The sequence below is a fragment of the Sylvia atricapilla genome, chromosome 5 (assembly GCF_009819655.1).
Source record: "Sylvia atricapilla isolate bSylAtr1 chromosome 5, bSylAtr1.pri, whole genome shotgun sequence".
NCBI classification, from domain to species: domain Eukaryota; kingdom Metazoa; phylum Chordata; class Aves; order Passeriformes; family Sylviidae; genus Sylvia; species Sylvia atricapilla.
Genome location: NC_089144.1, coordinates 52,227,948 through 52,253,572, shown reverse-complemented (window position 1 = coordinate 52,253,572; position 25,625 = coordinate 52,227,948). Strand labels below are relative to the sequence as shown.

The window sequence follows — 25,625 nt, the reverse complement described above, 5'->3', positions numbered from 1 at the left end:
ATAAGTGTTCATGGTCACTGGAGGATTTCATGGGATCCTTCTGCTCTGTTGCTACTGCATATGGGAAACATGGCCCAAGATATACATCTGGCTCCTGCTGTCATTTCCAAATCCCTGTTGTAATTCCAGTAAGAACAGACTGAACATTAAAGGCTCTTTATCTACAGCTTCACTGATGATTGCTTCCTAGTTTCTTATTCTGGTTTTCAACACTCATTCTTAAAACCTTACCAGATTTTCTCTTCTTTTCAGTTTATTCTCCTATGGCAACTCCTTTTTAGTAACTGAAAATATACTTGACACCCTGTGTAGCAATTCCTCACTCCGACCCTCCAATCTTTTCTCTTCATTTAGAGGCTGCATTTATTTGCATTATGTTTTTAATGATATTTGATGGTGCTCTTTTCAATACTGTTCAGCAGTTCTTAGTGAAGGGCTGAGATGGTTGTGAATCTTTAGCTGGGTTTATTTTTATACATATTTCTGCAGTTTGCTGCTGATTGTGATGTCGCTTCTCAAGTCACATTCCAAAAGAGCCTGAAGTACTTTGAAAGGGAGAAAATATGGTACTGTGTGGCTCCTTTGGCTTTGCCCTGGTGTAACTGAGACTGTCAAGTTGAAAATGTGGGAGGATTAGTTAGTACACAGAAGGCAGAATGGTGATTATTGCTTTCAGTGGATCTTTTTTTTACTCATGCTGTGTATTTGGCTGCTCTGTTTTAGTTCACCATAGAATTAAAATAGCTTTCCATTCTAAGCAGGCAGTTGGGATGTTGGAGCTATAAACTCAAATGGGTAAGATCACCAGGTATTAATAGATGGCTTATCCTCCACTGTGTGTGCACCCAGCACCCCACTGCTGCTGGGTACCAGCTTGTGTTACTGCAGCTCAAGTTGGGGCTGACGACAGTTGTCTTCACTGTCACTTTTTTCTTCATATGAACACAAACCATCAGCTACAAGCTACCAATTTTGTGACCATCTGATGTACAAACTGGAGAACAATAATGTGAGACAATTGAGGACAGCCTCCGAAGTACAGAATTGTTTTCCTCAGTCTGTGTTACTCAAAGCAGATTTGAGCCTCATTTAGAATTTAATTTTTCCCATCTGCTGTGCTTTAATTAAAAGCAATAATTTTTAAAATTCTTAGTTTAGTTAGAGGGGTGTCTAGTTTTAAAGTAATCAGCCCTGACTGTAACTGACTTGGTGATCTGCTCTACATCATCAAGTAGTTCTTTGGGCTGGATAGTCATGATAGTTTAATGTTTTTAGGCAGCCAAATAGCACGGAAAGTCCCTTGGAACTGGGTGACTGAGTCCCCAGGGCTCTGCTGAGAACATCAAATACCAGCGTCAGAGTTTCCACGAGGTTTGCAAGCTGCGAGCAGCGGCTCTTAGCCAGGAAGCTCAGCCTGTGCTCTTGCCTCCTTCCAGGAGCTGCTGCTTTCCCTGGATCCTCTTCATGGCTGCCTGATGCAGAAGGTCATCCCAACTGTCTGAGTGTCTTCACTTGAACTGGGATTTCCCAAGGAGCCCAAGGCAGGGCACGTGTATGGCTGCTTGCAGCTTGCCCCTTGCCATGCTGTGCCCCCCAGCGTACTGTCCCGGGACAACCCTCTGCCTCTTTTTCCTCTGCCTTCCAGGGTTTTCGGCTGTGGAAGGAGGAAATGTGGAAAATTAAGTACTACTTTATGTCAGTACCAGTGGAGTTAGTTCATTTGAGGTCCTTTCTGTCAGATATAAATGACAGAGATTTAATTATGTTACGTTGGGTTGTGTCCAGTACTTGCATCCACATGGGTTCAGACTTTCCTATTCTGTAGGTCTTGAATCTTAACAAATTCAGTCCTCCCACTCCTTGAGATTATTTCTGCTTCTATCTTTTTACTGTTGCTTGGTTGCTAGTGACCACGAGGATGTTTTCTTTCGGGGTGTGTGTAGCAAATATGGAAAAGCCTGCCAGGTGACCTGAAAGCAAGAACCGAGAGTCTCCCTTGAAAGTTACAGATGGCACCAAAACTGCATTAACAGCTCAAATGTGTTCTCTGTTTCTTGAATGTGATCCTCTGCCCTTTGGAATGTTGTGCACTCTGCAGGACACGTGCAGTGTGGAGGTGAGCACACTTAGGGCAGTTTGGTGGCAGGTTTCTGACAACTCACAGAGGTCCTGCAGGGCTAGCTTTGGTGTCATTTTCCCCAGGAACTTCACAAACAAATCTGGACATATCAGGGCAGGGAAAGCAAAAGGCCTTACTGTACCTTCAGTGCCTGCTGCAGATTAAATGGTATCAGTTTACAAAGAGTTTTTAGGATGGATAAAAGACTGCAACAGTCTTCTTGTAAATGTCTGAGCAATTTTTCTCAAACACTAAAATAATTCACCCCAGACAAATACCTGGCAGTATGTGTTTCAGTCTGAGCTCTTTGGCTGACAAAGCTGTCACGAACTGAAAGATCCTGTAATGGAAGAAAGTTAGTCAGCTGTAACTGTGAGCTTTGTGAGTGGTGTCACCTAAGGTAGAGATGCAGGATGTGGGGATTGCAGCTGTCTCCCCAGACAAAGTGTGCTATAGACAGTGATACATTCCACAGGTTTTATAAAAAGGGAGAAAAAAGTATTTCCTTCTCAAACCAATGTCTCTTTCTTAAGGAATGGTGGTGTTGTCATCCTGGTTTTCTAATGAAAGTTGTCTTATGTGGTCGTGCTCCTCTGTGACACTTTCAAACAAATGTGGCAGGTGGGAGGAAGTTTCAGAGATTATTATCTTCCTTGAAATTTTATGTTAGCCCATGATGGGATACAGGAGGAAGGTCCAAATCAGTGACCTTGCTTGGTAATAGAAAACTGGTAGTTTAATATACTGTGAGATTACAGAGCCAGCCCTGTGTGAGGCTGCTCAACAACATGCACATCTAGCCCCAGGCAGGGCTGCCTCCTGCTGACCCTGTGGCCTCAGGCCTGTTGCTGAGGAAAGGGGTCATTGCAGTACAGGGAGGGGACAAAAAATGTAACTCCAGTGAGACCCATTTGGTTAGATCCTGTGTTTACAGAACTACTTTGCAAGACTTCCTCTGGCTGCTCTGTGATCCTTGGACTCTGGCATCTTTCTGGCCTGTGCTCATGCTACAGACACACTTCATGTGGCAGTCATGATGTTTTCTGCTCTGCAGATCAGAGTTCAATGTAATTCTTATCAGGTAGGTCAGCTTTTCTGTGGTGGTGCCATCCCAAGCATTTTGGAACCCATATTAAAATCCATATTAAATCATTATGGCTCAAGAAAGATTTAGTTTCCTTCATTGTGGGCTCATCTTTTGTGCCTCAGTGTCTGGTTTATGGTTGTGTGGCTCTGGGTGCTTTAAAGACTCAGTAGCAAAGTCAGTGACTACATGGGTGCCTTGGAAAGGCTTTCTGTGATCAGTGTGATGAGACAACAGGAAGATGCTATTTTCAGCCCTACCAAAGAGTGTGCCTTACAGAGCCTGTGGCTGGTTGACCTCCAGAGAGCAGTAAGGAATGCTCTGCTTCATTAAGCTGGAGAAAAGATTCTCAGAAACATCTTCTTTGCTCGCCAGAGAAGAGAAAATCTGAAATCTTGTGTTAGTACAAACTAAAATAAATACAAATATTTATATAAAAATAAAAACACTCCCGTTCTAGAGCTTTAAATAGAGAAAAGTGAAATGTGAAAGAATTGCATGCACACTTTTTTTCCTTATTCATTCAGTGGAAGATGGAGTAGTTAAGTCTGTGGCGCCTTTAAAATGATTCATTATTTCCATAGAAGCCATTTGATGTTTATCCTTCAAATTGCTCTGTGGACATTAAAATAATGGAGAATTATATTTGCTTTTAATTTTGTTTCCAGACAGCTTGGCCTGAACATTTATTATGTGACTTGGAAACCCTATCAGATTGTGATTTATAGTTGCTCGTAATTGTGTGAAGATTGAAGATACGCTGGATGCCGCTTTTATTTTCTTTTTTTCTCCTCGCCTCCCCCATTCTTTTGCTTACAGAGTGTTCTTGAGTGTAACGTGGTGAAAGGCCAACATCTCTGCCTTCATTGCTTTTCCTTGTAAAAGCCACAGCAAATGAAGATTTTATTTCTCCCTAACATGAGGCTGTGTGAAATGAATTGTGGTTTGTATTTGATAATTGGTTTGATTTTTTTTTTCTCCTTGCTTAAGTTTCGACTGGTTTTGTGTCATCATGATAATCGCCCTTTTTGTAGAGTGGAGAGAGTGGTGTTTTTTAGTTAAGCTGGATGAGAATCATTTGTAAAACATAAATGGGGAGGGGGAAGACTTTTCTTTGTGGTGAGGCGTCTGTTAAGCGTATGGATGTCAAATCTGCTCCACAGGTGAGCCAACAGGAATAGTTCATGCCTAAATTTATCTCTCGGGTCTTATGGCTAAAGGAAGTTGTTATTCCTATTTTCCTAAATTCATTTTTCCTGCACAGCTTTATCTGCTTTTTCCTCCTGCTGAGTAAAAAGCTATTCTTAGAGTTTTGTGCAGAATATAATTTAACACAAAGAAGAACACAAAGAAAGGGGATTTTGTGGACTGTAATAGAAAACCCCAGTGAAGGTTATGCAAATTTTGAAAACTTTTCTAGTCATGTTACAGACTCTAAAACAAATTATTCAAGCCTAAAAGTTCTAAATTATTATTAAAATTTTCCAGAATATTGTTTTCATATTGAATAAGAGAGTGTTCCCTACAGTTGTTTCCTGCCCTGATAAAAATCATGTGTATGATACTGGGACATGCAACTTTTGTCGTTTGGTCCCGCACATGCAGCACTGTGGTTTAGGGTTTGTTTTGTTTTATTTCTGTACATAAAAGGAAACCTCAAAACATGCAGCAAGTGCATTTGAGCCCACTTAGGAACTCCAGATGGCACTGTGGTCTAAACGAGCTGTTTTTCAGCATTGTAAGGAATTAATTTTTCTTCTTATCTTAGTTAAAAATGAGCCTGTTTCATTTTGCTTTTGTTCCGAGCCTGTTTGCTTTCTCATTCTCATGCCCCCAGAGCATTTCAGTTTAAGTCACTGCATGACTTTGCTGAAATCAGGACTGGAATGAAGTCACAAAATGAACAGCAAGCCAGTGTTATCCAAAATTCATGGGAGGAAACTGCATTCACAATTATTGGCACAGATAGTAAATGAACACTGACCATTGTGAAATTAAGTTCACCTTATCTTAGCTCCTCATTGTTTTGTTTTATCAAATTAGTGGTTTGTTAGTGTTGATTGCAAATGTTGTTCATGCCACTATTCCCGAGTATCCAGCCTTGGAGCTTCAGTGAGTAAAGTGGTTTGGAAAGAATCCAAATCAGTTCATACAGAGGCTATGCACATTAGTAGAAAACAGCTTGCAAAGACTGAACATGGATTTTGTATGCACTTTTACCCTAAAAGAAGACTCCCTGCATATATATCTGTGTGCATGTGTCATGTGTGTGTATGTGCATACATACAATTCATATGCGTATATGAGGTTACATTAATCTCAAATTTCCACCAGTTTACTCTCTTGCTTTCACATCAACATAGTGATTTACATTAAATTCCAGGTTTCTTTGCCCTTTAGGGAAACACATGATCATTTACTTTCTGAATAATGGTCTGCAAAACATATGCGGTTCTCTACTGTTTTTCAGTAGAGACTCTAAAAAGAAAAACAGTTTTAAATGTTCTCATGCATTCAGTTTGCAATAATTTTATAGAAAATAATAATTTAAATACCTGTAATTTTACTTAGTCTAAATTTTACTGTGCTCTAAATTGACTCTGAGATAGATGAGCCGTTCATACTTCTTAACTGACATAACCCATGACAGCCTGGCATTTGACTGGGACAAATCTGGCAGGTCTCAGAGTTAAGGCAAGGGTCACCAACACACGTGACAACACAGGGAGTTGGAGGCCCTGTAGCAGAAATCCACCATGGAGAAGGGCTCTCCCTCTCCCCACTTGGTACTAATCATGGAGAACAGTGCTGGCTGCTTTGCACAATATTAGTTCTGCTGTACAGAATCTCTGCTTATAGCCCGCTTAGTCAGACTTGTTTACTTCATAGAAATATTAATCTCTGTCTCTGATTGATGGTCAACAACTCCAGGCTTAATAGAATTTCAAGCTGTAGATGACACAAACTGTAGATGACACAGTTTTGCTGAAAATAAGAGGCTTCTGTTGCATTTTGAATGATGCATTCTGTCTCACTCCCCTTTGGTCTGTTTGTCATGGCTGAAGTTAAGATAGATAATGAATTACTCCCATCCTAAGCCTTGTCCTTTAATTTAAGAGTTTTCTTTAGCATCTGCCAGTATCTTCTGCATGCACTCCTGAGATGTTAAGCAATGAAAGAGCCATGAAGTTTAATTCAGGTGTTAATTCTTTTTCAGTAGGATGAAATAGCACTCCAGTAGATTAACCTGTTTCTGGTTTATGTTATTTCATAGCGTGGCAAAGAAATGTGGGAAGAGGCTGGTTTTGTAGCTGCAGGAGAGGATGGTGAGTGAGGAAGCCTATCCCCTGGTCCTGCAGCTTACCTCAGTCTTAGCAAGAAGTAGGACAGGAGGAAGGAATCAGTGGAGTGAAACATCTATTTGCCAAGGGTCTGATGTCCACGTTATGCAACTGGGAAGACAGAAGGAAAAGGTTTAGCTGTACTTAACTAATATATCACTTTCCTCAGAAATACTTTTTATTGCCTGTAAAGCCTTTTCTGAGAACGAGGCAGTGTCAAGTTGTGTTACTCTTTTCCTTGTTTTTTGAGGTCCATGAATGCTGTCACTGACAAGTCATTGCTGACTAGGGCTTTATTCACTCTCCTCCTCAGTCTGACCAATTCTCCATGCTCTTCCTGTGCCACTCTGAGCAGCTCTTATGCTCTTTTCACAGACGTAACTTCCCCATTTATCAAACTATGTATTTTAGCTTTTTCTGAGAAATACATGAAAGCAAATTAGTACAGAATCTGCTGCAGTGGTCTCTCTGGGAAACTGCACGTACACCTGCTACACTGCAAACAGTAGCAGCAGGACTGAGCTTCTGTGTCAGAGACACAAGCAGGGGAAGGTGGTCACTCTTGGAGTGCCTTGAATTAGCAACTCCATGCAGAATTTGTGGTGGGTGTCGGTGCACCACCAAGAGAGGCTGAAATGTCACTTCTACATTGAAATTCCAGATACCTCCTGCCTTTTTAGGTGTTCTAATTCTGTGTGCATCCAAGTCTCACTGTTCTTTATTAGCATTTAAAGTTCCTCAGACCTTTGCAGTTGTACTATATAGCTGTCAGTTCACAGACTTGACAACTTTCAAGTTTTTAAAAAATCCACTTTTTCCTCCATTTCAGTTTTGGTATACTACCCAATATGCAATTGCTTGGAGAAGAATGTTGTTGGTACCATACCAGAATACTATAGTTTAGTTGCAGGGAGATGCATTAGAAATCTCAGTATATGCTTGGGATTAATTTCATTCATCCAGGCATAAGCACTGAACATTAGTTGTTCTAGATCAGTTGTTCTGTAGTTAGTACACAGGGATCTCTCAAGAGAGTCTCCTCTCATCCTAAACCATGTCTCCAAAATTGTTTGTGCAAATAGGCCCTGTCTATTAACCATGTCTCTATAGGGAGCCCAAACAATTTATTCAGATGAGTTAAGTCAGCTGCAGATGGTGAAAGCTGTGAAATCAGATATGATGGAATTCCAGAGTCTTTGCAGACTGTTCATCAATCTATTCAGCGTTGTTCTCTGAATTTAAAGAATTACTTCATATTATTATTTTCCCACCTGCAACTGCTTTAACAGAAGCTGTGAAGAGGTAGTGCCCACCAGGTTGTTCACTTCTGCTGTCTAACATGTATTATTTCTCTCTTCTTTAGTCTTCTGGCACCAGTATCACTGTGGACATCGCCGTCATGGGAGAGGCACACGGGCTCATCACCGACCTTCTGGCCGATCCCTCGCTGCCCCCCAATGTGTGCACATCACTGAGAACAGTGAGCAACCTGCTCAACACACAGTTAACCTTCCAGGCCATCCACAAGCCAAGGGTGAATCCTTTGGTGTCCTTCAGTGAGAACTACACCTGCTCTGACTCAGAGGAATGTCCGGAGAAAGGAGAGAAACTAGCTATTCCCAAGGTGAGTACTGAAGCCTGCCTCTCCCTAAAGGCACACCATTGGGCTATCAGATGTCACTGGGCTTTTTGTATGAATTGCCATCTCTTCTTCCTTCTCTTAAACAGAAGGGTGAAATCTACAGAAGTCAATGCGAAAGTCTCTATTGGTGTCCTTCAGGTGCTTTGGTTCAAGTCTAAACTTGTGTACCACACAAACTAACAAAAATATCATCACAGTCATTAGTATGACAAATACTCTGAGCTCATGGAAGTTGTTTTGTGAAGAGAAAGAAGACAGAGCCATAAACATGTATATAATACTGCCTTGAAAAATGGCTTTATGAATGCTTGGGGATCAGGCAGGAAATAACAGTGTTAACCACCCACACTTAGCAAGAGAACAGCTAGAAAGAGCACATCAGATTTGAAGTAGTTTGAGTTGTAGGCTTGTTGCTAATTAGCTGTCCTGCAGGGCTTACATTTCATTTCTGAAACTAAACCAAAATGCTTTTGTATTGCAGCCTCCCTTGTAAAATTAAATATAGGGAGAGCACGTTGACAGGTGAATGCTTTTATGTTTTTACAGTTTAAATGGCACAGCCAGTCATTCATTCCAGCATTTCCAGGCATCTGAATTGCAATGCTCGTGATTCTTTTATTATAGTTCAGTGTGATGGTAATTACCACCCTATTTGCCTATGTAGCAGTTGTGTGTATGAAATGGATGTTCACAGGTTTTTAAGCACATTTTCCAGTTTATTTTAGTGACCATATCTATAATGGCTGTACCCTGGGCTCTGAGGGGAAAAGTGGAAGAGCACTGCTATCACATGAGCACACATAGGGAACAGATACCAGTTTGCTGTTGCATAAAACCTAATGAGGAGAAGAGAAATGAAGGATGAAGAAATGAGTTAATGCTACAGAGAACTAATTTGATTGAAGAATTCACTGACCTAAATGTATTATGGTTCGTAAAACAAATAGTTTGCAGGTCTTTATTTAAAGTGTCTAAAAGCAGATTTAGGACCTTCACCTTAAGCATCTGATGCTGGGCATTATGTGTAAGGAGATAATGTGTTAAAATATTTATCTGCAGTTTTGAGCTTCAGAACCACAGATGTCTTCCATCTCATATTTCTTAACCCTCTGGCAAAGTCCAAGCTCTCCATTGCAGATATATTTATTTTAGTTCTTAACTATAAACACTTCATGAGAACTTCACAAGAGAAACAACTTAGAAAATTACAGGATCTGCAACAGCAAATCTGGATCCAGAAAACCTCCTTTATTATCTTTGCTTTTGAAAATTTGAAAGCAAACATCTGAATCCTGTTAAATGGAAGAGTCGGGTGAAAGAAAAATGCAGGATTGTCAGGAAAAATTTGCTGTAAACAGTGATGCTTTCTCTAAGCTTTTTGAGACATCATATCCCAGAGCATGAAAGTTTTATTTCAGTGTGTAATCCTTGGGTTAGGTAGATATGGCAGGGGAAAAAAGTTGGAGCTCCCCTCCCTTATTTTTTTTACAGCCTTTCTTGCCTTGAATCTCTGATTCTGAGGATTCATGACAGCTTAAATCGCAGAATAGCTGAGGTTGAAAGTGCATCTGGAGATTATCTATTTCAGTAGCCCAGCTCATTGGGGAGAAAGTTTCTCTAGGCTCAGCCTAGATCAGGTTGCTCAGGAGGATGTCCAGTTGGGTTTTGAGTATCTCCATGAATGTAGACTTCACAGCTTCTTCAGGTAACTTTTCTGTGTTCAGTCCTCCACACAGTAAAAAATGCTTTCCTACATTCTAATTGAATTTCTTGTACTTCAGTTACTGCTCCATTACCTCTTGTCCTGTCACTGGGCACCCCTGGAAAGAGCTGCCTTCTTTACACCCTCCCTTTAGGTATTTGTGTACACTGGTAAGATCTACTGTGAGGCTTGTCTTCTTCAGACTGAGCAATTCCAACTCCCTCAGCCATTCCTTTTATGACAGATGCTTCAGCCACCTTTGTGGCCCTGCTAACTTGCTTAAGTACCTTTGTCCATCAGGTGTTGAACATCTGTGGCTATGGGACTGTGGACATATGCCTTTTTTTAAACTTCAGATAGGGAGGATAGTCCAGACTCTCCAGGCATTTAAACACTGGCTGTGTTTGAAGTGAGTAATACATGGGAGAACCCAGATTTAAAGTACCTCACTAGGTGTTGTCAGACAGAATGAAGCAAATGGAAGTGGTTTTATTTCTGCATGTGTAGAGGTTTTGTAAGGCTGTACAAACTGTAAGGAACTGATTTCTCTGCAGCGCTTACGGAGAAGTTTGCCTCCAGGACTGCTGAGACGAGTGTCCTCAACCTGGACCACAACAACATCAGCCACTGGACTGCCCACTCTGGAGCCAGCTCCAGTGAGAAGGGACCGCAGTGCCAGCATCAAACCTCATGAATCGTCTTCATCCAGGTTACAAATTGCCTCCTCTCACTTTTGTGTTTCTCTTTGGGCAGATTTCTTTGGTTCTGTGTCATGATGTCCTGCATTCAAAAGTGCTGGCTGTGAGCTGTGTTAGAATTGCTTCTTCATGTTGCTCTAGATTGATTTGCCAAAGAAACAGCATTCCTATTTTTTTGTCAGATTATGCCAAAATTATTTATATTTTTGGGTAGAAAAATAATTTTTTAAAAATCTATTTATGATAATAAATTAGCAATTAGCCCAGACATTTCTAAGAACACACCTAATGATGTGTGGTCCTGTCATTAAACCAGTTCATAGAGGACTTCTTCATCTTCCATTCTTCTCAGGGCCTGATCCCTGAGCTGGTGTCATGAAACACATGGGCCTCCCTTTGCTCAGCTGCTTATAGCCAGCAGCCAACTTGTCTGGGGAATTTGGAGAGGTTGTAATGAAAGTTGTAGTAGCTACACGTCATGTCGTTACAGAGGATTTCCTCCTTTCTGGCTCCTTTTCTGTTCTAGTCAGAGAGGGAAAGGGCCTTCAAAGGAAGGGTGAAGAGCAGCAAGTTTTGGTACCACCTTGTGAGAATAAATTTCAGGTGCCCTCCTCACCTCATCTTGGACCTGGTGGATGAAGAAAGAGTGTGGAGGCATGCTTTGTCCTAGGGAAAGGAAGATCAGAATGAAAGCACTACATTGAAGCAGAGAATTCAGAGCTGTGACATCAAAAGACTCACATGAAATTCAAAATTTGGTGCTGGTAGTGAAGAAAAAGATAGGACCTTGGAAGGACCAGAATCACCAGTGTAGCCCTGTTGGATAGCTTGGGGGAATGCAGCCCAAAAAAGCAGCTTTCTTCCAAGGTTGGCCTTTCTTAGAAACCTAAATATTTCCTGTGGATGAGACTGTCTTACAGAATATGGAGGTGCTCAAGGCAGCCTGCAGAGTACCCTTGAAAGTCTCATGCAAGAAAAATACATGGTTTGCCAAAGTTGCCTTTGTGAGAAGTCCCATCTGTCTCAGTAAAAGTAAATATAAGGAAGCTGTAACCAAATGCAAACGTTCTTCACTCACAGACCTGTGGTTACTGGGGTGCATTTGATTTATGCTGTTGACCCCACTCTCACGTAGTGTGTAAGCATCCCAAGATGGGAATCAGAGGGAGAAGGAGAGCAATTAAATATTATTGTTGGTCCTTTCCTGCGGTTGTTATGTAACTCTGCATGAGGAGCCAGCGAAGCAGGCTATCAATTCTTCCTATGTTTAATGTCGCCAGTTGTATAATTATAGCTCTGTCAAGCCTCCCAGCCTACTGTTTGCACTACTTCTTTCACAGTAGGAGAAACAATGTGTATTCCAGAAAGGGGGGAAATGAATCCTATAAGTCTAGCTTTAGAAATTTTGGCAGACCAAAAGAGATCTGCTTTCAAGGAGAAGAATTTTGAACTAAAGACAAAAAAATATATCTTGGTTATCTGCCACTTCCCCTGTACCAAATTCAAGCGCTCCACTGGTCACAGAGAAAGAAACATAAGAAACATTTCAAAAGTTGAAGGGTAGGAGAGAGGCTGGCACTGGAATTGCCCTGTGGCACATTCTGTAGTTACAAAACATCTTGCTCCTCACAATGTGGGACATCTGGATTTCAAAATTTATTGCAAAAATCCCCCATAACTGTCAGTTTGGTAATTAGTGATTAGTGTCAGTTTAGTAATTCTGTATTCTTCCAACCCCATGTCATTGAACTGGGTAGACATTACGCTGGAAAAAGAAGAGCTCTCACATTCTTTCCCTCACCCACTTTTATATCAAGTGATTCTCCTGTAGGAACTCAAAGAATGTGGTTCAGAGATTTTTGTTTGTTTTGGTTCATTGGTTCATTGGTTCATTTTACTGCACCAGTGTATTATATTCTTCATGTCAATTAAAAAACAAAGCAAAACCATAAAACAAACAAAATTTTTTAAAAAGCCATCTGTATATGCTTTGCAATCACTTCATCACAGATTTTAAGGATTTTGGCCCATGAAGACAACCAGCAAGTATTTTCATAGGTAGTGCTTACTATTCCAAAACATGATGTTTGTAGAATTAACACAGTGTCGCATGCCTTTTTCTTTCAGAATGGTTTTTTGTGCCTTCAGGTTTATTTCTTTCAAGCTCAGCTGGAGCTATGCTACTTTAAAAGCCTGTCTTCACTCTTGGATGTGAGGAGGAATGTGGAGCTTGAGATGTTCTGAGAGCTCACAGTATCCTGAAAGAAGCTGGAATTTGATGGAAAATTATTCTGGAAAATTATTATAAATACAGTGTTCCTGCTGTAAACAAGATTTTGGCCTCTTCTGACATACAATTACAGCCTAAAGGCTAAAAGCATAAACCCATGCTGCTGTAGGAGACTAGCATTTTTTCCCCACACAGATGGACACACGAATTCCTTCAGCACGATTCTCTTGCACCAGTGTCTCCAGGGTCTGAGAAGGGCATTTTTGTGCGGGATGCAGCAGCCGTTTCACCTGGTTAGGGCGTGAAGAGGCACTCCACTAACCGCAGCCATGCAGGATGCTTCCAGTCCTCTCCAGCCTCCTGAGGAGTTCCTCCAGTGCCCGAAGGGTTATTGTGTGTCTGCTGTGACACCAGCAGCAGAGGACACTGGGTTTCCAGTTCTACTGAGAATTTGTGTCACTTTTGGCCCTTTTAAGTCATTAAAAGAGAACATAAATTTAACTTATTTCAAGTCTACTTTTGAGTCTCTTTGTACTGTCAGAACAATATAATGAAGGCATCTTTGTATAAATAAGGCAAACAGACACTGAGGGAAGTCCAGCTTTGGACTGCCTACATTGTAAATATTCTTGCTGAACATGGTACTGAGTGCCTCACAAATACCCGTTCAGCCAAGCCATAGATGTAGTTTCCCTCGCCAGATTTTGTGCTATCTCAGTATCATCACATACTTCTTACTGCAGCTCCTAATATCATAAGATCTACCATTGAGGCTTTTCTCTGTGTTGAATGTTGTGCTCTGGTTTTGCAGCTCTGACTCCTGGAACAGCTCCCTTCTGATGACAATCACAAAGAGCAGGTCCTTCTCCACCTCCTACGCAGTGTCCTCTGCCAACCACCTGAATGCGAAAAGGCAGAGCCGCCAAGGTGAGCAGGAATCCCAAGTTCTGTCAGCCTTGTTTAACTGCTCCCCGTGACTAGCTGGTGCATCTGCTTTTCTTCTCTCTCCAACCTGCTGCTTTTATTATTTTCCCATCAATATAATATAGTTATTTCTTTTATTAAAAAAAAAAAAACAAAGAAACGCAAATGCTTAAAGTAGTATAGATTGTAGTCATGCCCTTTGTAAGTGTTTTGACTCTCTTGATTTATAGAAGTTAGTCATGACACGAAGCAGCAAGTAAATTACTAAATTGTAATTTATATCTTTGTAATTCCCTTGGCTATAGCAGGGTGTTTTGCATAACATTTGTGACATTAGCTGTCTGTGCATATTGCTTGACTGAGATTTCCTAAAGCACAACCTACATAAATCCATTCTGAGCTGGAAGCGGCAACTGACTTGTCCTATGCAAACATATCCAAGATACAATCTTTGTAGCTCAGAGGTCTACCTCTGTGTATTCACTGTTGAGAAAATACAGGTCATTCTTACTGATTTTTAGAGATGAGAAACATGGGGTTTTTTTACTCAGCCTTTTGAGCCTTTTAAAAGCCTGTATTTCTTTCCTGAAAGAAATCAAGCAGGTGACTTTGGAATTGATAATGAAATGTGTAATGTGACAGCCATGAAGCAGCTTTAATCCACAATAATGTGGTTCTACTCTCTCTGCAAATGCAGTATAACATGCTGTTTACCCATGCTTCAACTCACAATTCAAAATTATCACAAGACTTTGCTTTTTCATACCAGCCTGCTTTTTATCCAAACCTAAATACTATTGAGATAATATTACTCAGAGATCCTGGCTGCCCAGGTATCAGATAGAAATTGATAAATAGCTGAGGCCATCTGGAAAAGTCAGAGAATCCCAACTTAGAGATGAGTTTTAAGATATGACTGCACAATTATTTTGCATTTCTAGTGCAGTCACATCGCGTTGCCTTTTCAAACTGAAGAGAACCATACAAAAGATCTTTTCTTGTACAAAGTGGCTTTGTTTTACCACAGTGAAGATTAAGTAGCACAACGTTATCTCAAAAGGTTATAGGCACATAGGCAAATAAATAAAATTTAACCTGGAAAATAATGGAGACATAGCAACAAGAATCCAGGGATTCGCTTTAGAACAAAATAAACATTTGACTTGTGATTTTCAGAGATTATCCCAGTAAACTGAAAGGGAGAGGAGTGGGTGTATAATATCTTGTACTTGGAAAACAACAATTACCAAGCCCTTCAGTCAGTTTTACTTTAGCAATTTCTGCTTTCAGAAAGGATTAATAATAATCTCTGTTGTCTGAATACAAGAGCTCCCCCATGATGAAGGGAGATCTCCATTCCATCATGAGCAATTCCTAGGAATGCTGATGGAGAGGAATAAAAATTTTGCATCAGTGTTTATGTAGAAAATCGATATTGCAATACTTTAGACTATTTACGATCATGTGGTTTTAGCTATTTGTTTTCATGTTCCAGCAAAATAATTATTGCAATTTGGACTAGTTAATACAATTTAGACTTTCATATATTAGCTCTATTGGCAATATAATGCTATTATTAGTAGAAGTTGATCTAGCTAAATCTGTGAATAGATTCATTTATAAAATGTGTCTTTAATTATGCATGAAAACATTCACATTTTAAAATACTGCTAGTTCTACCTATTTTGGCAAAGACTCAAGTGATTTCATTTTTAATTTCACATCACACTGAAGTCACTGTTTTATATCTTCAACACTTCACATTTGAAGAAGTTCTGAGGACCTAAGTCCGTGGATATACCTTAAAAATCCCCTTTGTATTTTTATTCTTCTCTTACCTTGATTGTGAAAAAATACTTGCTGTAGCAATACACATTTTTTCTCACTTTTGCCAGTAAATGGTTGAATGTTGGATTACTGAGAAACAGTTTGCTTTTTTCTGGTAATTTTATGTATTTGTGGTTACCTTCCCTGGTAAATTACTTTCTTAAAAAAAAAAAAAAAAAAAAAAAACCACACACAACAAAAAAATATTTCAGGAGGCTGGATCTCTACAATCAGTAGAAAGCCTGCTGTGATTAGAGACATGATTATGAAAAGTGCTTTTTAAATTCTCAGGACATGTTTCAAATTGTTGAAAGATGACCATATGTATTGCATCCTCTAAGAGTTATGAATATTACTTGGTAACATATATCTCAAAGATCATAATCCAACTCAATCCCCTGTGCAACTGTGAAATGTATTAAAGACATATTTTTGTTGGATGGAAAGCTGATATCTCAACGAATTCATAAATATGAAACAGGTTTTCTGTATTTAAAGCAATTTCCCTGTGTCATGGCTATCTGATAACATTTTAATTGCTCTGAAGACTGTAGTGTTCTGATCTCAAAACTAGAATTATATCCTACATGCAGTCATTGAATTAAGACAATAAATGCATACCACATTTGCTGAAGAAATACCCTTAATCAAAACTGAGATGCTGGGTATCTCCAAATAGCAGCACAGTAACGATCAGATTTTTTTTTTAAACTCTCAGATTGCAGTAAGTCATATTTTTGCCTCCTATCACAGTAAGTTGCTATCAGCAAAAAACACTGGAACTGTACATGTATGTCCTGTAAGGTTAATATTTCATGCACTTAGATCAACATATTGCCTTATTTTATGAAAATTTTCGTGTCTGGAATGCATTTAGATAGAGGGCAAAGTTCAAACATAAAACCCATTCAAGTTCTTAAGGCCTTGATATCCTTTGGCTTTGAAGATGAATGTGGTAAATTAATTGAGGCTGAGCTCCTATAAACTTCAGAACAGGAGGTAACTCAATTTCCGTGCATTTCCTTTTAAAAAAGATTGAGTTTGCTCCTCTGCACTTGGGGTCTCATTTTGTCTGAGATTAGGAGTTGCAAAGTGGATTCCAAGAGAAGGCAGCACTTTGTTTAAACACTGGGCTGGCTTATGCATTTCCCCTTGGCAGTGGTGCTTAGGTGGAATAAGGGACAGAGGGGACTACATCTTGTTTATATTGCACATGGGCTATTGGCAGTTTCTGTACTCCAGCTCAGGTGTACAGTACCATGTGCTGCAGTAATGGTTGCAAGTCTCCCTTAGTGAGCAACAGATACTGAAAAATAAACTCAAGCTGAAAATCAAGGCCAAAATCTATGAGAAATGGCCCCAGAAGCACAGTATTTTCTATAATGTGTGACTGCTAAAATTTGCTCTTTTTGGTTTATTGCTAGTCTTCAAACATGTAGAAATACAAATTTTCTGGGAATGTGTATAAGCCTTCCTTGACCCTGCTTTAGAGATGGTGACAGAGAAACTGCAGATGGGTCTGGGAACTGCCTGTTTGGGGTTGTGTGTCTCTGTCACTAGAACACATTGATACCAACAGTTGTGCCACAAACTTCTCTTTCATTTCATGCCTGTCCGGTTAGTGCATCCTGCTCAACAGGGAGAATATGCTTTGAATTTTGGGACAGATCTTCAACAGGTAAAAGTGGCTGATAGTAGTGGAAGTTGTTCACTCTGCGACAGCCCTGGGCTTGGCTCAGAATGGAGAAGGGTGTTATTTATTTTGTTTTTGCTGATGCGTCTCAAGAAGAGTATTTCTGCACAGTGAACTGATACAACCAACTGCCATTTCTGTTCATTGAGAGACTTTTCTTGTCCTTGGCCAGGTATCCCACCAAATATTTCACCTCTCACCTCCCCGTGCCATTCACCAATTCAGGGGACGCCTGCCACGAGTCCTACTGGAAAATCATCTTCTGTGTCATTTCCAGAGCCTACAGACACTGACACCAAGCAGGGCTTAAAGCCACACAAAGTCTTAACTTCTACTCAGAGTGCACCTACCCTGTCCGACCCTATTATCAGCCCCTCCATCATCTGCAGCAGGTAAGATGATAATTTGACATGCCTTGGAATCATTTCATACTGTTCTCATGAACATGTTCTATTGGCCCACATACAAGTTTTTGTGATTTACTACAGCGTTTATATTGATATTTCAGGCTTATAAGTAAATATATAGATCAATGCTACAAAATACTTTTAAAGTGGAAGACTGTTGGCTATATTTACTGCTGTGTTTATTGCTTTTACTCCTGTCAAATGGACAGCCTGATTCCTAAATAAATCTTTTGTCAATAACCTGCAAATCCCAAAGCTGGATTTCATGTTTACAACTTGTTTTTCTGGAGCCATGCCCTTGACATGAGCAGTCACCTTCAGGTCACAGGCCAAGTCTTCCACAGCAGACACCTGATGATGTATAGAAAAATCTGACTGCTAGGGCCAACAATGCCTGAAGACTCTGTAACTTTGAGCCATCTCTCAGGAGGAGTGGGTCCTGTCTTCCCTAGGCGGAGTCAGATTACGTACCATGGGGATATTTTTTTTTCCCCAGAAATCAACTGCAGATTAATTCTTTCTACTGCTAAGAGCTCCAGTAACACCGTTTAATTTCTTACTTTAAAGCACCCCTTTATTTGGTAACACAGACCAGGCTTGCTTTGCAAAATTAGCATTTTGGAAAGAAAGTTCCAGAGAAAGTGCTATTTATCTTCTCAGAAACGATTCAGTTGTTAAACCAAATTACTAGAGTTTGCAGTATGTGTCCAGTTCAGAATAGTGGAAAACACTGCTATTCCCAAGCCTGTTCCAGTTCAGTTTCAAGGTTGCCTTACTTACCAGATGTTACTTTTGGTCACAGCATGAGTGGCCAGCCAGCAGAAAGCACGGTTGTTATCAAGTTTGACTATCTTTGGAAATGGTTTTTAGTTTCTGCCTTCAATCACATGACTTTGAATGTGTCTCAGTGTGCTGCGTGCAAGGCTAGGAAGTGGCTGTGAGAAAGTCAAAACTGAGACTGCAGGTTTGCTTAAGGGAACCATCCTCACTGGAGTTTGGAGTAGGATCCAAACAGGCTTCTAAGATGGATTTAGATGACAAAGTAGAAACCTGAGTGCTTTAAAGAATTTTCCAAAGACATACCAGAATTGGGATTTGGACAGACTCATTTGAAATTAAAACTATATTACAGAACAGAAATATAACATAAAGATGCTGCAGTCTTACTAAGCTGTGCCTTTATTACCACTTCAACAAAATACTGTTACTTCACAAGTGGCATTCTGGAAGCCATCTATTAAAAAGAACAGTTAAGTATTGCATTAAAAAATGTCAAAAAAGAATCAATGTAAGGTTGTTGTAGATAGTAATGAAATTAATACCTTTTTCATCTTGTTTATCAACATGACTGATGCAAGATTTATTTGCTTGGCTATGCACTACAGGTATCATTGAATAGAGATTAGCATTTTTATTTGAAAGTCTTTCAGAAAGTCATGATGTTTGCAGGGCATACCAAGCTCCAGGACATGTTTGGATGATGCAGTCAAAAGCTAGCTGGCACAGGGGTTGAGCCATTTTTATATTTGGACTTAAAATGTTCAAAGTTCGACCAATCCAAATAATTCTGTAATAGTTGCTTTGTGAAGACAGTTATATATAAGATATGCCCCAAAATGCTGACTCAAACCAGAGAAAATGTTAAAACATCAGGTTGTAATTAGGGTTTAAAGGGAATTATACACAAGGAATAAAGCTTTTTAATGGAAGGGAAGAGCCAGTCATTTTAAAAGGTCATAAGATTGTGACCCCTCCCAAAATGTGTTTCTGTTCTGGAAATGATGAAGCAAACTCTGCCCACTTGGTTCTTATGTACTTGGTGTGCTGTCACTGAAGTAATGATAAATCAATATAATTTTCCTCCTTAAGAGGAACATAGTCACATTTTATGCAAGAGTGAAGCCAGATCATGACTGTGTTCAAACTGCATTCTGTAAGATTGTATGGGACTCTGGCACATTTTCATAATTTTAATTAATCTTTATAGGGCAGCTGTAGTATAGAACTAGGGGATTTATTTTGTGCTGGTATACTTAGAGAAGGAAAAAAATCATTTAAAGAAATCACGTGGTTCAGGTTTACTGTTGAAAACACAAATTTAATGGTGGTGGGCAGTTAATCCAAGGTCTTTCTGTATTTTTGTCTGAGATCCAATAAAACTTTAGGACTCTCCTGTGATTTTGTCTGGAGAATGTACCCTGGACCATGGCTTATACTCTGATGAGATGACATAATCTCACACTGCCAGCAGGAAATCACTTTACACAAGACTATCTAAGGCATGTGGCTCTTCATATTTCTTGATGTATTTCAGCTGTGGGAGACCCTACAACCAAATAGAAGCTGGTGATGGGACACTAAATAGAAATGATACTACTACACACACCTTGAACAGAACAGGTAATTCTTTGTCAAAGCCATCTCATTCCCTCAAGTTCAGTAACCATCCACTAAAAGGGCAGACAAGCTTGTCTGTCATAAAAGGAGAACACACACAGGTGAGTCCATTCAAATTGTCTTTGAGGCTCCTTCCCTTTTCGTATGTACAACATGTACAAAATGCTTATGGAGTTAAAATATGAAGAATATACTGTTTTTCTCAATTTACTTAAGTAATAGTCCTCACTTTTTTTCTCCATTCCCTGATGCCATTTTTACACTCTGCAGGGTGCATATCTTTAATGCCCTTGGACAGATTGTCCAACCTCAGAGCCAGCGAAGCAGCACATAGGTATCATGAGTCAGAGATCCTGTTGCTGTTATTCAGAAGGTCGCAGGATGCCTTCCATGAAACCCTTGCTGCCCACACCACAAGCTTTGTGATTTGTGTTTGCAGATGATCCTGCTCAAGCCACTTCAGACTACGAGACCAACAACAGCGACAGCAGTGACATCGTGCAGAACGATGACGACACCGATTGCTCCAAGGAGCAGCCACGGAAGGGATCTGGCTGTAGGTCCTTCACACCCGAGACCATCATCCTGCATCCCTTGATACCACCTGAGGTAGCTCCTCTTAAGTTCCCCCAGCACAACAGACGGACTGTATGCTGACACTGAGGGAAAAAAAAAAAACTCAGCAAAACAAAAACCAAACTAACCAACAACCCACAGAAAAAAATGTGGTCTGAGGGTGCTGCAATGTGTTATTGTAGGTCCATGTCTTAAACAACAAATGTTGCAGTGTGGTGAACAAGTGAGTATTATCTCACAGCATTCAGCTGTGAGCTTGATTGAGATGCAGGAGGAAAGCTTTGTCAAGGTTTCCACAGCCTGTTGTACAACTGAATTAATAACCTGAAGTTGGCAGGAGCTCTTGAAAAATTTATTGTAATCTGTTGGAGTTGGACATGATGAGAGAAGGCATTTTGCTCGAAATGTTCTGGCATTTATTCATCTCCAGCTTTTGAGTAAAATGAAATTCCAGGGAGTATATAGGGAGAAATGTGAAAAGAGGGGCACAACCCATCTTTTATTTGCAGACCTTGAAAAACAGGTGGGTTTCAGTTTAAGGAGTACAAGTCCTCACTTGGACTGAGCTCTGTTAGCCATGTTAGAGTGTAGTGAATGAGTCCTGCTGCAGAAGCAGAAACTGAGAGCTTTTCTCTCTGTACCACAGTGGATTTCACAATGGAGGCAGACTCCCTTGGAAATGAATGAATGATTCCCATGAGTGAATGAATGAGTGAGTCTCAATGCTAAGTGCAGACATTGCTGTTTCATAAACAGAATTTCCTACCCATTCAAGTGAAACACATTACAAAGGAGAGTGAGTAGCTGCAGGGCTGCAAGAAATGAGGACATCTACACTGAGCAGAGTACCGCTGACTTACACATGATACTAATGTGACTTTAACTTTTAAGAGCATAATTTTTTTGTTTGAGATGCTTCACTGAACTAACCATCCTTTTTTTTTCTGATTTCTGGCACAGGACAAGCCTGTACTGGCTCCTGAGCCTCTGGTTATGGACAACTTGGATCCCCTGATGGAGCAGCTAAATAGTTGGAACTTCCCAATTTTTGATTTGGTGGAAAAAATTGGGAAGAAATGTGGTCGGATTCTCAGTCAGGTGAGAGGTGTACCTTGTCTGCAGCGTCTGGGTAGAATGTTGTCAGATTCAGACACAGACATGTTAAAAGCCATTGTCCTACAAGCTGATGATCCAAGGAGCTGTGATCCCTGACACCTAACTCAAAGCTGACAATATGAACTCTGTCTCATTATATTCCTTACTTTCCAGTGTCTTTATTTTTAAATGTAAAAATGCGAAAGAAGAGAAACCACGCGCCTTTTTTGCCTTCTGCTCTCTGCTTTTATGAATATTCTCTAAAGATGCTTCCAGCCCTTGCTGAGTTCTTTGGGAAAGGATTTCTCACAGGGTTAGCATGAGAGGGCTGAACAGTAAATATATTGAGATATCTTGGATGCAAGATATACAGAGTTTTGGTCCTCTTTTATACTAAAGATTTCAGTATAAAATCCCAGAAATAAAAGATTTCAGGCTAGGCAAGAAAGCAAGGTATGAGGAAGTGGGGGTAGAAAGAATCCTTGCTATATTCTCTCATTTTTATAGAATCAGGACTTTGAGAGAAAATTCATGTTATCTTATGTAGGGAAGACTAATTTGGCACGAGAGCTTACTAGTCTTTCTTTCAGGTCTCAAGTTTTTATTCCTTCCTGTGGGTTTAATTCAGTTACTGACACAGCCTGTCTCTACCCAGCACGATTAGTGTCACTTTCCGTAATCACTTTCTTGGCTGAACTTTCTACTCTGTTATGCCCCTTTTCCTGGCACACTGACAAATCAGTAATTTTTACTTATAAAAGTAATGACGATTATTAAACAGGAAAAGCAAGTAATTATTTTTTATTATTATTTTGGGATGAAAGGGAAAATAAGCCCAAGAGAATCTGACTGAACAAGTGTCACTTTACAAGGCATTATGTAGTGATGAGTACTGGAAAGAAGAGATAAAGTTAATTGGTACAATGTGGTACAATTATCACCCCACCTTCAGAAACACAGAGGTTAGTGTGTCAGGCAGATTTCAGTGTAACAGGCTCCAGAGAATGCTGGATCAAATCACAGTCCCTTGGTGGTTACCTATTATTCAGCTAGATTCAATTGTCTGGTGGTCAACAAGGAAAACCATGGCATGAATTTGGATTTGTTCTGTGGTCTGCCTTCTAGTGTTCTGCAGCTTGGCAAGCAACAAACATCTGTGTTTGACCAGCCTGCCAAGTCTCTAGGTTCATTTTAGAGAAATAGGCAAACTGTGGATATTGGATGTAATTATTGGATAAATTCAGTGATGTTCATTGAGGCACTTCTGCACTGGAAAGTGAGTGTGTGATTGAAATGCTCTTCTAGATCATACAGCTCATTTTTCAAATGGCATGGAATGATAATGGAATTATGAATGAAACATAAGAAAAACCAGAACTTCCTTTTAATGGCATAATGAAATTTTGGATGAGCCAAAATTTGTTCTGGTTTTACATGGGTACCTCTGGAGGCCTTAAGCTCTTTACCAAGCTGCATGGGGTTGTGTACCTGTGGACACAAGTCCTCTGTGCTTCCATCAAATTGCACTAAATCGCTTCAATCTATTTCCCAAAATCTGTTTTTTGCCCAGGTTCTCAACGTGTTATCCACTTCACAGTTCCACAAAATAAGGCTTGTGAAATAAAATAGGGAAGCTTTAATATTTGTAATGAAAATTCAACATTTTCTGTAGCAGCTGTTTATAATAACTTCCTCTCCCTAACAGCAGAATGTAGCAAGTTCAACTGTGTTCAGAAAATATAAATCCTTATTACCTCCACCTACTGAGGTGCTGCGAATGAAATTAGTTTCTGAAATCAGGAAACTAAAATAAATAAATCTTTTTCTTGAGCCAAAAACATTTTTTTCTAGTTTGATTTTTAAATCCTGGGATATTATTAACAAAGGAAAAAAGCTCTAATGATTTATTCTCTGTATTTTGATATTAAATGGACTAACCCATTAAAAAAAAAAAACGAAGAAACTAAATTAAAAAGCTGAATAAACTATGTTATCCACGCTAGGTGAAATTTATGAGATGGAACAAAGCAAAGTTGACACAGGCCTCTAGGGAAGCATTCAGTTTAGAAAGCAAATGCTGGCTTAGCATCTTTGAAGCTGCTGGAGATGTCTGTTCATTCTTTGTGGAATGTTAAAGTGATTTAGACATGTGAAAAGACCCCAAACCAGTCTGGAACCATGAAAGCATCTGTGCAAACCGCAGTGGCAAGCCCAGTTAATGGGCACTGACAAATATGCATGATAGGGTTTGGAGAGGAACATTCAGTCTCATTTCAGAAAAAAAGACCCAAGCTCTCAGAACTGAGCTGTTGCTTCATAACAAGCCATAAAACTCAATAATATCTTCAGTCACACTTAACACTTTTCTTACAGCTCCTATAAGACTAAATCCTGTGGTTTAGCCTTTATTACTGGGCCCATAGAGAGAAGTGGAGGTGCTCCTGTGCTGGCAGTACAGGAGCAGTGTCAGAGGCAGGGTGGCATCACTGCAGGGCCTTTGAGTTGGTCCCTGCATGATGGTAAGAGGATTGTTTGTCATCATGGCCTCTCATCATCACACGTGGGAGATGGGACATCCCTGGACATCCCTGGGATCATCACAGCAGTGAGGAGTTTGTCAGAGCCAGAGACTGGGTGCCAGCAATTTCAAAGAAACGCTTACCTGAAGAAAGCAAATACACGAGGCATAAAAAGGGCTGTGAGAGGGTTGCCTGCAAACACTGAGAAGGGAACTGCCACTCTAAACTTTGCTCATGTCCTCCAAGGAGAGCCATTCCAGTGTGCCTGCAAAACCAGGAGAGGAACTGTGTGTGAATAGCAATGCCCAGCTGCAAAAAATCTTCCATTAAGACAATGCTTGTCCTTCGTCAGGAAGCACCACCAGAACTCTGAGTGATAAATGATTCATTCAAGCATTAGTCATGATGAGAGACAGGCAGGAAAGGGAGGCTGGAAGAGAGAGGCAAGTGTGGTGCAGCACCCTCTACCAAGCCCCTGGCAGCCATCAGAGTGTCCCTGGCTTGTCCCTGGCAGCAGAGGCCACACCTCAGCTCAAGAGCTCAGCCCACAGGATTCCAGCTCCCAGGGAGCTCCTGAAACAGTATGTGGACAGGGAAGAAAGTATTTTGAAAGACAGAAGACAGATTAAAATGTTTAATCAAGAGCAAGGAATTAAAAAAAAAAAAGCTGCACAGTTGGGTGGTTGTTTTTTTTTTTGGTTTTCTTTTTGGTTTTTTTTTTTTGGTTTTTTTTTTAATTAAGAATTTGGCTAATTGACTTTGGGGAACACATCAGTGCCCTTTTTTTCCTCTTTCTGACCTGCTTCCTCCCTATTTGGTGAGAGAGTGAGAGAAAAAAGGAAGGAAGGTAAGTAGGTAGGTAGGTAGGAAGGTATTAAAATGGCCGAATTACCTGCTTGGCTGTTTATGCTTTCTAATGACCACTGAGAATAATGCCATTTTACCCCAAGTCAGAGGGAATAGCTGTCATTCCTACACATCACAGTAAACTTTGCTTCTTTTCAGCTATGGAATTTCTCAGCCCCCAAAATCCAAGGGGAGAAAAAACATGCTGTTATGACATGCTTTATTTAAGATACCTGTCCAGTACTGCTAGTGTAAAGAAGTAAGATTTGGTCCTGCCAAATATTATTTCATTATGATTCCTCCTTTTATACAGCAATATTTTGCTGGAAATAAGTAGCTTACATTTCACTGACCTAAAACTAGAATGTAAGACTCACCTGTCTGTAGGTGAAATATTGAATGCCAGCTGGTACAGTTAAGCCATGATTCTAGAGAGATACTAGATTCTATGCAGATTCTAATCCAAATTTTGCACAAGGTCACTCTATTCACTCTGCCTAAATACAGGGGGATCCCATGGGGTTT

At 40.1% G+C, this 25,625-nt stretch overlaps 1 protein-coding gene across 2 annotated transcripts in view; it reads left to right on the top strand.

The window, feature by feature from the left end:
* Nucleotides 1-25,625, top strand: part of PDE3A (phosphodiesterase 3A) — a 159,853-nt gene that overhangs the window by 116,801 nt on the left and 17,427 nt on the right. Inside the window, exons 1-8 of one of the 2 annotated variants that reach the window (XM_066319505.1) lie at nucleotides 4,295-4,366; nucleotides 7,908-8,168; nucleotides 10,443-10,597; nucleotides 13,628-13,743; nucleotides 17,433-17,652; nucleotides 19,982-20,067; nucleotides 20,504-20,673; nucleotides 21,601-21,738. In XM_066319505.1, the coding sequence (XP_066175602.1) occupies nucleotides 4,295-4,366; nucleotides 7,908-8,168; nucleotides 10,443-10,597; nucleotides 13,628-13,743; nucleotides 17,433-17,652; nucleotides 19,982-20,067; nucleotides 20,504-20,673; nucleotides 21,601-21,738 (1,218 nt within the window). Of the gene's footprint in view, nucleotides 1-4,294; nucleotides 4,367-7,907; nucleotides 8,169-10,442; nucleotides 10,598-13,627; nucleotides 13,744-17,432; nucleotides 17,653-19,981; nucleotides 20,068-20,503; nucleotides 20,674-21,600; nucleotides 21,739-25,625 lie in introns of those variants that run through there. The other variant, XM_066319504.1, reaches the window with a different exon arrangement.